Below are 14043 nucleotides of genomic sequence, written 5' to 3' on the forward strand. Positions count from 1 at the left end.
TATCACAGATCGAAATAAAAGTTGTGAAAATCCTAATACTTTTTATTTGCTTATTAATGTCAGGTATATTGAATAAAACATAGGGCTGAAAGTTTAATAGAATAAAATACAAACTATCACAGTCATTCAAAACATTAGCTATTCCAGATATTCAAAACACCACAAAAAAGTATTGCTATATTAATTTCAACATTTGCATTATTAAAATTACAAAAAAAGGCAAGCTTATCTCTGTGTTAACAGTTTAGTTCTACACTTATTTTGTAGCTGATAAATTCAAGTGTTATGTGTGTGATCCTGCTCCACTGGCTGCCATGGTAGAACAATGTAATTCAGTGCTGGATATGATCAGCAAAGAATATGAAAAGCTCAATGAATCGTTAAAGAAGAAAAAAGATGCTGAAAAACAAAAATCAACGAGTAAATCAGACAGTAAAGATAAAACAAAAGAAGAGGATAAAAGTAAGACTACAACAAATAAATCACTGGTAATCAAATTACCAGGTATGGGACCAAAAACATCAACTCCAAAGTCTACTTCAGTATCAGCCACGGTTAAAATTCCATCCACCAATTCTCTATTAGCACCAGGTATGATTAAATACCCGGCTATCAATATAAATGCTTCAAATACTAACTTTGTAAGGCAGGCGACTTATCCAAAACAGAGCCTGGCACCAATGTACAATAACACATCTAAACAAAACATCATCTTTGTAGAGCCTACCAAGGGTTCTGCTAAACAGCTGGTATACGTCCAGCCTAAACCTCACAATGTACCCATGATGAGTTCTGTACCTCCAAGTCAACAGGCTAGAAATCCATTGAACTGGACAAACGTAACAGCTAAAAATGTTCCATTTATCACTGATCAGCTGATGCAGTCAACTAATGAATTACTCAGCTTGTTAAAATCTGTCAGAATCAATGTACAGGGTTCTAGCAGTTCTTTATCTAATATTGCCTTTGAGGGTAGAATGACTGCTATCACTTGTATGAAAAGTGGAGTAGATTTATTTCTTGGACAGTTATCAAGTATTGTAGGAACTGACATAGTACAGGCCAATGCGTCTAAAACAATGCTTGCCCCTACAGTCCCTTCTCAGCCATCACAATCTGCTGGAGTTAAATTAACTGGAGGTAACAGCTCGTTAATGAGTACATCAGAAAAAGATTTGATTGTGTTAGATTCAGACGATAGCAGAATGGAAGTGGAGGACGTAACTGATAGTGACAAGGGCAATAACTCTGAAAAAGATACAGCAAGTTGTGATATAATCAGTATTGAAAGTAAAGATATAAATAAACATGAAGACAAATCAAATGATAAAGACAAGAAAGAAAGAAAAGAGGACTCTGTAGTAAAAGAAGACAAATCGAGTGATAAGGACAAGAAAGAGAAAAAAGAAGACTCTTTAGTAAATGGAGATAAGAATGTTGAAATATCAGAAGACAAAACCTCTGAAGAATCAAATGAATCAGAGGACATTAAAAACTCTAAATCAGACGAGTCCAAGTCGGATGTCTCTAAAAAATCTAAATCAGACGAGTCCAAGTCGGATGTCTCTAAAAAATCTAAATCAGACGAGTCCAAGACTGATGTCTCTAAAAAATCTAAATCAGACGAGTCCAGGTCTGATGTCTCTAAAAAACCTGAAAAGAAAAATGACAAAGAATCAGACTATGAGTCTTCAACGGAAGCTGAAAATGATGCAGCACATCTAGAATTGCTGCAGGAATTACAAGAACTTTCAGGCGCTATAGAGGAGAAAAAAGAGGAAAATGAGGAGGAAAAGTCAAAAGATAAGAAAGAGGGCAAGCAAAAAAATGAGAAGGAAGATGAAAAATCAAAGGACAAGAAAGAGGGCAAGCAGAAAAAGGAACAGGAAAAATCAAAAGAGAAGAAAGAGGGCAAGCAAAAAAAGGAAGATGAAAAATCTTCAAATAAAAAAGAGGGCAAACAAAATAAGGAAGATGAAAAATTGAAAGACAAAAAAGAGGGCAAGCAAAAAAAGGAAAATGAAAAATCAAGGGCAAGAAAAGAAAGCTCTGAAAAGAATGAAAAAAAGAAAGATGATAATGAAAGTAGTGATGATTCCTCCAGCAGTGGAAGTGAAAGTGATGACGAAGATTCAGATAATTCGAAAGATTCAGATTTTAATGTTAAATCAGAAAGGAGAACAAGAAGATCTGACATGAAAGGTAATAATATACATGTACATACATCTTAGATATGTATAAAGTATGGGTAAAAAAAAATGGAGACAGTGGGACATTTTTGTATTTGTTACTAAAGGCATTCAAGCAATCAATGCAAGCATTGGTTGATCGCATTTTGTCGCACAACATGAAAGTGATTATTACATACCGGTACTTAGAACCGTGTTCAGTTAACATACGGAGAATTCTTAGAAGTGTGATACAGTCGGAAAACCTCATTAATGCAATAGTACATTGACTGAAACTTTACTTTTGGTATAAAAAAACAAAACATGTTTTGTGTGTGTGTAAATTTCAATGAAGTATAATACATAATATATATGTGTATGTTTTTCTCAATTGTCATGATTGTCCTGAAGTTGTTCTTTTGTATGTAAATGAATCGGTATAATTTTTGCTCTCAAACTTTATTTTTATCAGCTTAGATATTATTTTGACAAAGTAAGTCATATTTGCTGCAAACCAGGTTAAACATGGAAAACAAATTTTGAATGATGTACTAGTTTACCTGTTAGCCATCTTATAACCAAAAATAAGAAATAACTAAAGATCCAAAGGATTGTCTAAGTGTGAAGGATAAGAGCAAAAATCAAGTTACAGATAAAATAAATAAAAAAATATAAAATTAAATTGTGCATGGTGTAAAATATACCTCAACTTTCAAAATATATGTTAAGAATTCACATAAAGAAATGTTATATTTATATTTGTAGCATCAGAGAAAAAGAAATTCCAGGATCTTAGAAATAAAAGAAAGGAAAAAGAAAGATCTGCTAAGAAAAAAGCAAAAGAAGAAAAAAAGAAAAAGGGGTCTGATGAATCTGACTTTGATGATGAACTTGAAGATGAAATTGACAAGTTGGAAAAAGATCCTGTGATAAAGAAAGGAAAAAAGAAAAAAGAAAAAGAGGAAGAGGACAAAGGAAAGTCAAAAAAGGAGAAGAAGACAGAAAAAAAGAAAGATGAAAAATCTACAAAAGGTAAAATTGACAGTCTTCGCTAAAAAAAATTATAGACTGAGATTTATTATGTAAACAGGATTCTCCCCAAGGATTTTTGAAAGTGATTCCTATTTTCGCCATGTCTAGTCAAACAGTGAAAAAAATTGTACTGCTATATTATTTTTTATTTCATTCTCCATGAATAACACCATCAAATTTTGATTCTTATTTAAACTTCTATGAAATGTGTGCTCATTTGATAAAACGTTTTAGAATCTTGATTAATATTTGTATTCACAAGTTTTGAAAATGATTTGTCTTGTTAGATTTTCATGAGTTCAGGAATCATGGACTCCACTTAGTGAATACTCTGCCAAACGAACACAAACAGGTTAAAAAAAGTCTTATCAACCGAGCTCATAATTAAGTACATGTATGTTACATACCAGTCATGTTCAGAATTTGATAGTACATGTATGGAAAGTATCGTCATAGATACCAACCATATTTATAGTCGAGACTTGGATGTTTTAATTTGCACTCCATTAAGAAACCTATTTATCTTTTGATCTGAAAATCTCCAATAGAGAACAAAAAAATGTAAATTTAAGACTATGATGTTCAGTTATAACAATAAACACTTTATTAAAGTTATAATTTTGACATTTCCATACATATTTTATCAGAGAAGAAGAAAGGCACAGATTTAGATGATTTGAGTTCAACAGAGGAAGACAATGTGGAGGAAGATGATGAGGAGGAGGACAAGGAAAATGAAGAGGTAAGAGCTGGTAGAGATAAAATTGAGAATGGAAATGGGAAGTTTGTCAACTAGACAACAACCCAACCAAGAGCAGATAACAGCTGAAGGCCACCAATGGGTCTTCAATGCAACAAGAAAAATCCTGAAACCTGAGGTTGGCCTCAACTGGCTCCCTAAATAAATATATGTACTAGTTCAGTGAAAATTGACTTCATACCAAACTTCAAAACATACAAATGAACTAAAATTAAAAAACATACAAGACCAACAAAGGCCAGAGGCTCCTGACTTGGGTCAGATGTAGGTCCAGTTCTAATTGTACATACTAGAAGAACACATTGTGGTCCTAATCATATTGTAGGTATCTAAACATATAGATCATATGATAGCAATAAAGACAGGTTTGGACAACAATTTTTTAGATAATTCTACAAAATGGTAATAGATGCATTCTGAAAAAAAGACCCATGACCAACAGTCAATAATCAAACTTCCCTTCCTTCCCTCCAGCATACATTTTAATGGAATAACCCTGACCATGTGCCATCATCAAAGTAAACATCAACAACGTCATAGGCAGAATAGAGATAAACAGATTATCTGTTGTCTTTTTAACTATAGGAAGTTTCTTGGCCACATTTCTTCTCAAGGCTTTTGCCCTACAGTGAGGTTGTAGCTTAGAAACACTCTTGTTTGAAAATACCACCATAATCTATAACTTCTAATTAAATGCTACTACAAAACCTTGTCTATGTAATTGTGTATTTTGTTTGTTTTAGGTCCCTATGGATGCAGATGATGGTGATGCAACAGAAGATCTCAGTGCTGCTGAAAATGAAGATGTAATGGACGACAGCAGTGACTCAGGTAAAAACTAATAGATCTTTGCATACAGGCTATGATGTTTATGGGACCAGTAATAATTGAAGTAAGTCATTAGACATGAAAATAGACTTACCCCTCTTTGTTTTAGAAAACAAAAAGATGCTTCATCTTTCTAAGGGTGAAAAAATAATCCCATTTTTCTGTATTATTCTCTGACATTATGATTTACCATGCCCAGTCACGGCAATGGGGGTTTAAGTGTTAATTTTGTCAGTACTTCCCAAAATAAGTTTCTATTTTCTAACTTTAGTTTTGCCTCAATCAAATGTTCAGAAATAGTATGCTATCTGCTTATTTACTTAAAATAATACTCTCATTAAGTATGAATTTGGATGGTTTTACATTTTTGAGGTATGCCTATTTATTATGTTATGCAAGCTGGGGCATCATTTGTGTCCCATGGACACAGTCCCATTTATTTCCTTTATTTAACCCTATGCAATAACTACCTTAGTCCTATCATGTTAAGTTGTTATCCAGGAAAGTCGGTTGTCTTTGCTTGCAAAGGTAATGAAAACCCTCAAAATTGTAGCTTTAACCCTGATGATACAGTAAAAGGAATCTTACTAAATAATAATATTTGTTTTTAGAAATAGTTTTGTCACCAAGGAAACAGAAAAAAGGTGATAAAAAGAAAGGAAAGTCAGAATCAGGCAGTAACACAGAGGAAGAAGAAGTAATTTCACCAAAGAAAAAGAGATTGAGAAGTAGTCTTTTGGATGCTAAATTATCTGACAGCGAATCAGATTTTCAACCTGTCAAAAAACGGTAACTTACTATAAAGTTGAAACTTTTATCTGTCATATTTCTTAAAAAAGGGTAATTGTCTTATCTCAAAAAGAAAAGGAAGTTTGATTAAACTTATAATAAACTTGATTTCAGGCCTCTGAGATTAGTCTTTTTGAAATTGAAGTTTTTAGAATCAATCTTCTGCAGATTTTTGAAAAGTCATAAACCTCAAGTTGCTGTTATTGATCTAAACAAACACACATTATAATATCTAACACAAATAAAAATAGATTTTTATCAGTAAACTTATATCCAATCCAGGGCTTCCAAAACGGTCATATATTCCGGACAATTGTATAATGTCCGGTAAAAGTCTGGCTGGTCAAAGCATGAAACGGTCATCTACTTTTAGTTTTCAAGGCTTATTTTAACATAATTCATGATCTTTTTGACCCAACCTTTTGCCTTTAACATCCACACATTTCCAGTCATTAAAGTGACATGATGATTAATTACTATCAAAACAACCCCTACTTCAATACTTTCTAATTTTAATCAAGGCTAATTAGTAGTTGGACAGTTGAAATCTTCCTGTTCAGGTGACAGGTAACTATTTTCAGTACCCAACATCGTATAATTTGATTGGTCTATTTACAATTATTTTCTTACATTTCAAAGGTTTAAAATATCTAATTGATTTAGTCCAAAAGATTAAAATTATAAGAAATACGTTTATAAACATGATTTGATGAAAATTTTTAATAGGTTTCAAATGAAAAATCGTCAGAACTACGTTGTATGAACGAGAACATGTGTGTGCATGTGCACAGGTGGGAAATTTAAATATGCATCCTACATTTCTTCAAAAATGCTAAAATTATCATTGATACCTGTATCTAACGTTCATTTCAACTATTTTGTTGAAGAAATAACGTGGAAAGAGCTTCTTCACTCAGTCATGCTTTGTAATCGTACACAGATTTTACTTATCCGTTTATGGTCCTGGCATGTTGTACCTTGTCAAGTCAACATCTGGTTTTAGGAAAATGTGATTTTAAACACGAAAGTAAAGCTTTTGACAACGTCATTTTGCACAAATAAAGAGTCTATGGCAAATATGGGCACGCTGATGTGCACACTTTGAATGATGCACTGCCAATTTAACAGTATGTCAGAACATCAAATTCATATCAAAGTTTTTTTTAATCTAATGTCAATCATTTGGATGGCCATCTGATTACCATAATTGCCTTTTGTGACTTTGTCTTAGGGACTAAAATCGGGATCAGATATAAAATGTCCGGGCTGGCTTAAATATTTTTGGAAGCCCTGATCCAATGCCCCAAACATGTTATATCTAATTTTGTGGTTATTCGAAATTTATTAAGATCTGGAAAAAATTGACCCATCAATTTCTTGGCAGAACAATGTAGACAACTCTGGTTTTATGTGTGTTGATGGTTAACATTATATATCTGTAGAAAGAAGAGGAAGGCAAGTTCTTCAGAGGACAAATCTGATAACAGTTCTGATTCTGATAATGAGTTTATTGCTCTGGGCAAAAAGGGAAAAGGGAAAAAAAAGAAAAATCAGAAAAAGAAAGATGGCACTGGAAAGAAAAGAAAACGGATAAAGAAAGTCGATTCTTCTGATGAAGGTGGAGAAGACTCGGCCAATGAAACAGACGCTGATAGTGATGAATTAGAAGAGATGAAAAATAAGGTTGGTTAATAGCTTTTTCTAAATGTTGGGTTATTGTGCAAGAAAGTAAGGTCCATGATCTGCTATTTGTAATTGGATTTCATAAGGATTTTTGACTTAATATTGATTTGGGGATATACTGTAGACAGCTGTCAAACAGTGTCCGTGCTTTAACTTATGAACCGTTCAAGCAAAGCTTTTTGAATTAAAATTTGTTATTACTGGTGACAAAATTGAGGTCATGTTCAATATTTTTACTGTTTAGGAGTTATGGTCCTCTGACAGCATCTTGTTATTTGATATTTTGTAAATATTTATGTAAAGCAATTATCTCATTGAATTTAGTATAAATTACTTTTGTAGAAAAAAAGAAAAAGGAAGAAGAAAGGAGAGGAAGACTCTGAAGAAGACCAAGATGAAGATGATGATGGATCACCAAGTAAAGCTAAGAGGAAGGACATCAGGAAGTTAATCACTAGCAAAAAACTCAAGGATACCACTAAGGCTGCTTCTAGAGCTGAGGAGGAAAGGAGGGAAAGGATCAGAGAAAAACAGAGAAAGGTAGGACATAGATAGATGTGGTATGAGACAACTCTATTTGAGTCACAATGTGTAGAAAGTAAACAATTATACATCTTCGACGCAGTGCCTTGGCTCACACTGAACTACAAGCTATAAAGGACCCAAAAAAATAATTAGCGTTTTAAAACATGTCTGTTAGTGTAAATGGACTAATCAATTAAGCATACAGAAGAATTTATAGGTACATTAGGTCATTCTTAACACAATATAATACTGTAAATTTAGAAAAAAAATGTCATCGTATATTTTTGCAATTATTAAAAAGTGAACATAAGTATGGGAACAATAATTGCTATTATAGAAAATTCGGCATAGAATTAATGTCAGGTTTTAATATCTGCCAAACCATTCTGGTCACATTTTCTAGAATAATATAAACATTGTTGAAGAGTAGTACTGTAAAAATGTATTACATGGTTTATTAAAAGATACTGTTATTATTTTTAGTATAACAACATAATACAGGAAGTGGATGAGTCTTCACCAACCAAATGTCCAATCACCAAACAGCTTATTCTAGAGAGAGAGGACAAAACAAATGAACCTATACTAGAAGTAGACCAGGACCTTGTGGCTAAACTGAAACCACATCAGGTGGAAGGTAATAAACTTAGGACTAGAATCTCTGTCAAAATAATAAGGTGAAAAGATATGAAAGTGGCAATCAAACAATTAATGGAAGGTATTGCCAATTCAATGGCCAAATGAAAAAAAGACAGATTACAAACACCAGTCTATATAGCTACAAGACACTACACATAAAACTAAATAAAAACTGAGAAAAACATACACCATCAAAGGAAGTGGGAAGAGTAAGCATAACTCGCTCCACAAGAAGCACCTGTCGTGTTGCTTCACTGTAAATGGCCATGAGGGCTGAAATGAGTGTCAGGTTACAGATAATCAAAAAAGGGTCTGTCAAATGTATGATATGATTTTCAAATTGTCTTTTTTAATTGGTCATATCATGTGGCTTATGCAATTGTTTGTAGTCAACAGCAATTTTAAATGTTTGAACAAAAACTAAAAAATTGATAAAGATATTTATAAATAAAATCTATTTTTGATATTTTCCAGCTGTTGAGTTTTTATGGAACTGTACTGTAGAAAGTTTAAAGATGCTTAAAGAAGACAAGACTGAAGGTGCTGGCTGTATACTGGCTCATTGTATGGGGCTGGGTAAAACTCTATCTGTAAGTTCAGTTTAACAAAGGGGTGGAGGGTTTTGGCTGTATACTGGCTCATTGTATGGGGCTGGGTAAAACTCTATCTGTAAGTTCAGTTTTACAAAGGGGTGGAGGGTTTTGGCTGTATACTGGCTCATTGTATGGGGCTGGGTAAAACTCTATCTGTAAGTTCAGTTTTACAAAGGGGTGGAGGGTTTTGGCTGTATATTGGCTCATTGTATGGGGCTGGGTAAAACTCTCTGTAAGTTCAGTTTTACAAAGGGGTGGAGGGTTTTGGCTGTATACTGGCTCATTGTATGGGGCTGGGTAAAACTCTCTGTAAGTTCAGTTTTACAAAGGGGTGGAGGGTTTTGGCTGTATATTGGCTCATTGTATGGGGCTGGGTAAAACTCTCTGTAAGTTCAGTTTTACAAAGGGGTGGAGGGTTTTGGCTGTATACTGGCTCATTGTATGGGGCTGGGTAAAACTCTCTGTAAGTTCAGTTTTACAAAGGGGTGGAGGGTTTTGGCTGTATATTGGCTCATTGTATGGGGCTGGGTAAAACTCTATCTGTAAGTTCAGTTTTACAAAGGGGTGGAGGGTTTTGGCTGTATACTGGCTCATTGTATGGGGCTGGGTAAAACTCTATCTGTAAGTTCAGTTTTACAAAGGGGTGGAGGGTTTTGGCTGTATACTGGCTCATTGTATGGGGCTGGGTAAAACTCTCTGTAAGTTCAGTTTTACAAAGGGGTGGAGGGTTTTGGCTGTATACTGGCTCATTGTATGGGGCTGGGTAAAACTCTATCTGTAAGTTCAGTTTTACAAAGGGGTGGAGGGTTTTGGCTGTATATTGGCTCATTGTATGGGGCTGGGTAAAACTCTATCTGTAAGTTCAGTTTTACAAAGGGGTGGAGGGTTTTGACTGTATATTGGCTCATTGTATGGGGCTGGGTAAAACTCTATCTGTAAGTTCAGTTTTACAAAGGGGTGGAGGGTTTTGGCTGTATATTGGCTCATTGTATGGGGCTGGGTAAAACTCTATCTGTAAGTTCAGTTTTACAAAGGGGTGGAGGGTTTTGGCTGTATACTGGCTCATTGTATGGGGCTGGGTAAAACTCTCTGTAAGTTCAGTTTTACAAAGGGGTGGAGGGTTTTGGCTGTATACTGGCTCATTGTATGGGGCTGGGTAAAACTCTATCTGTAAGTTCAGTTTTACAAAGGGGTGGAGGGTTTTGGCTGTATACTGGCTCATTGTATGGGGCTGGGTAAAACTCTCTGTAAGTTCAGTTTTACAAAGGGGTGGAGGGTTTTGGCTGTATATTGGCTCATTGTATGGGGCTGGGTAAAACTCTAATCTGTAAGTTCAGTTTTACAAAGGGGTGGAGGGTTTTGGCTGTAAACTAGCTCATTGTATGGGGCTTGGTAAAACTCTATCTGTAAGTTCAGTTTAACAAAGGGGTGGAGGGTTTTGGCTGTATACTGGCTCATTGTATGGGGCTGGGTAAAACTCTCTGTAAGTTCAGTTTAACAAAGGGGTGGAGGGTTTTGGCTGTATACTGGCTCATTGTATGGGGCTGGGTAAAACTCTATCTGTAAGTTCAGTTTTACAAAGGGGTGGAGGGTTTTGGCTGTATACTGGCTCATTGTATGGGGCTGGGTAAAACTCTATCTGTAAGTTCAGTTTTACAAAGGGGTGGAGAGTTTTGGCTATATACTGGCTCATTGTATGGGGCTGGGTAAAACTCTCTGTAAGTTCAGTTTTACAAAGGGGTGGAGGGTTTTGGCTGTATATTGGCTCATTGTATGGGGCTGGGTAAAACTATATCTGTAAGTTCAGTTTTACAAAGGGGTGGAGGGTTTTGGCTGTATACTGGCTCATTGTATGGGGCTGGGTAAAACTCTCTGTAAGTTCAGTTTTACAAAGGGGTGGAGGGTTTTGGCTGTATACTGGCTCATTGTATGGGGCTGGGTAAAACTCTATCTGTAAGTTCAGTTTTACAAAGGGGTGGAGGGTTTTGACTGTATATTGGCTCATTGTATGGGGCTGGGTAAAACTCTATCTGTAAGTTTAGTTTTACAAAGGGGTGGAGGGTTTTGACTGTATATTGGCTCATTGTATGGGGCTGGGTAAAACTCTATCTGTAAGTTCAGTTTTACAAAGGGGTGGAGGGTTTTGGCTGTATATTGGCTCATTGTATGGGGCTGGGTAAAACTCTATCTGTAAGTTCAGTTTTACAAAGGGGTGGAGGGTTTTGACTGTATATTGGCTCATTGCATGGGTCTAGGTATAACTCTATCTGTAAGTTCAAATAGAACATTTGTACTTTGAATATTGAAATTTGTGGTTTATCTTTACCCATTAAATCAAGGAACTTTTGTATGCAACAAATATTTGTTTGTAACACAAACGTTTTGTCTGGACATTCAGGTAGTCATTCTATGTATGATTGCCAGTATATTTTTTAGTTGTAGGGGTTCTTTTTTAAGACCTCACACCCTAAATTTTCAGTTCAATTAAGAGTTTGAGACAAAGTCCCAGTATCTATACATATGAAAATAAGTTAGAGTTGTATGATTGGCAATGAGACATTCTATCAGAAGGACTTGGGTGTAAACAATCCATTAATCATTTATTATTGATTTGGAGTGCCTTCAAACCCTGCCATTCAACTTTTCCTGTGGTAGCCATATGCCTTAATTGAATCATACAAAAACTTAATGTTTGAAATCTGAAGCATGCTTCATAACGTATGTTTGTGTATTTTAGTTGATAGCATTCTTACTTACCATGATGTATATTTGTGTATTTTAGGTGATAGCATTCCTCCATACCATGATGGGTAATTATGAGACAACAGAATTTAGTACAGCCCTCATTGTCTGTCCATTGAATACTGTGTTGAACTGGCAAAGTGAGGTGAAAATGTGGCTGGAAAAGAATGAAGTTCAACTGGAGGTATGTACCTAGTATAAAGAGAGCTTACATCAGAATAGATAGGTGAACTGGAAGTAGGTACTTTGTATATTTATAGAGTTATGTCAAAGACATTGTAATGGTCTTTGTCAACCCATCTGTAACATATATATGCACTTCAACTTTGTACTTGTTTAGCTTCATAACCAATTTGATATGAGCGTCTCTGATGAGTCGTATGTAGACAAAACGTGCATCTGGCGTATTAAATTATAAGCCTGGTACTTTTGATTACTACTTACCCATCTGTAACATATAATCAATACACAGTTACTGTTTAGACATGAAAGTTTGCATACTTGGTAGGATTAATTATTGCCTTAGAAATGCAATCACACTAAAAGAAACAACTAAATTTTGAGATGTAACACTGTCAGTTACTGACCATCCATGAGGTCTTAGAAAAACACAAAGTTTATATAAAAAAATATAAGTACATATATGATATTCATTGGTTTACACATTAATAAAAATGTTCTTAATCCTTGAATTTATCAACCCAAACAATTGTTATATCTTCCTTTCAATTTCAACTGTCTTAGAATGCCATGAATCCATTCATGTATATTGTGCATGATATAACATAGTGATATTCCAGTAGGTTACAATAATCATTTGGTAACACAGTCCAAGTGAAAACCATGGAACAAAATTTTTTTTTAGTTCAATATTTGAGTAATGTATTTTAAATATGCAAATTATTTTAAAATGATTGAAAATTATTTAAATGTTGTAGGTTCATGAACTGGCCAGTGTTAAGGTGAATGAGAGTCGAGCTAGAATGTTGGAAGAATGGCATGAAGATGGTGGAATCATGATCATTGGCTACGAAATGTTCCGTAACTTATCTCAAGGAAGTAATTGTAAAAACAAAAGAATTAAGGCATCCTTTAAAAAGTGTCTGATGGATCCAGGTGAGATGTTTATACAGTAATCACAAATAGTTTGTCAAAGCTCCTTTTAGATTGAAATGATGCAAAAAATAAAAAAAAATATAAGACCATACAGGATACTATTTACAAAGATACCATCATTTAATGTAAATGCACCAAGGATTTCTTCTGGAAGAGAAACAACTCCCTCATATAGTACTATTAAAAAATCTATAAAGTAATCAAAACTATATGGAGCAGGATCTGCTTACCCTTCCAGAGCACCTGAGATCACCCCTAGTTTTTGGTGGGGTTTGTGTTGTTTATTCTTTAGTTTTCTATGTTGTCTCATGTGTACTATTGTTTGTCTGTTTGTCTTTTTCATTTTTAGCCTTGGCGTTGTCAGTTTATTTTAGATTTATGAGTTTGACTGTCCCTTTGGTATCTTTCGTCCCTCTTTTAAAGCAAATCTTGTAATGAAGTTCTATTTTCTATAGCTTAATTTGATTTCACAGGAGAAGAAAATTGTTTCGGTTCTTAAAGCTTTTGATCCTGATCATCTTAAAATTCACTTTCTTTAAAATCATCTGCAAACTGTATTTTGCCATTTTAATGCAAAGGTTGCTGAATACTTCCATTGAACAGATAAATGCAATTCACAAAAGAAGAAAAATAGCTTCACATTTTTACCATGTGAGGTTAATAACTTATTTGAATGTCTTAAGTTTTGCTTATGTTATTGTCAATATATATATGGATGAAAGTTTTGACATTTAGCTTTTGTGTAATATTTCCAGGTCCTGATTTTGTTGTATGTGATGAAGGACATATCCTAAAGAATGATGCATCAGCTCTGTCTAAAGCTATGATGCAGATTAAAACCAGGAGAAGAATCGTACTGACTGGTACTCCACTCCAAAATAATCTGGTGGAATGTAAGTAACCCAGTATATTTATCTCCACTTATGTAATAATTCTGGTTTTCATAGGGAATTTTAAGGTTATTAAAATTGTGAAATACAGTGTGCAGCAGGCAACTGCTAACAGTTTTTGTGCTATGAGTTATGAATGTCACAGTAACATATAAAACCTGTAAAACTTCATTGAAAATTTACATCAAGTAAATAAAATTCTTTTACAGCTTTTAATATTTTCATGATTATATCTTTTTTATGGTCAACTTCTTTCACAGTATATATTTTCTTGATCG

The 14043-nt window shown here is 34.4% G+C and overlaps 1 protein-coding gene across 4 annotated transcripts in view; it reads left to right on the forward strand.

The window, feature by feature from the left end:
- Positions 1 to 14043, forward strand: part of LOC139484674 (transcriptional regulator ATRX-like) — a 39046-nt gene that overhangs the window by 9695 nt on the left and 15308 nt on the right. For 2 of the 4 annotated variants that reach the window (XM_071268531.1, XM_071268532.1), the window contains exons 7-18: positions 268 to 2202; positions 2934 to 3200; positions 3848 to 3942; positions 4704 to 4791; positions 5400 to 5577; positions 7020 to 7260; positions 7603 to 7800; positions 8269 to 8422; positions 8899 to 9014; positions 11800 to 11943; positions 12698 to 12875; positions 13631 to 13768. In XM_071268531.1, coding sequence (XP_071124632.1) covers positions 268 to 2202; positions 2934 to 3200; positions 3848 to 3942; positions 4704 to 4791; positions 5400 to 5577; positions 7020 to 7260; positions 7603 to 7800; positions 8269 to 8422; positions 8899 to 9014; positions 11800 to 11943; positions 12698 to 12875; positions 13631 to 13768 — 3732 coding nt within the window. The remainder of the gene's footprint in view (positions 1 to 267; positions 2203 to 2933; positions 3201 to 3847; positions 3943 to 4703; positions 4792 to 5399; positions 5578 to 7019; positions 7261 to 7602; positions 7801 to 8268; positions 8423 to 8898; positions 9015 to 11799; positions 11944 to 12697; positions 12876 to 13630; positions 13769 to 14043) is intronic. The other 2 variants (XM_071268533.1, XM_071268534.1) reach the window with 1 other exon arrangement.

Source organism: Mytilus edulis, chromosome 8, assembly GCF_963676685.1.
Source record: "Mytilus edulis chromosome 8, xbMytEdul2.2, whole genome shotgun sequence".
In the NCBI taxonomy this organism is placed as follows: domain Eukaryota; kingdom Metazoa; phylum Mollusca; class Bivalvia; order Mytilida; family Mytilidae; genus Mytilus; species Mytilus edulis.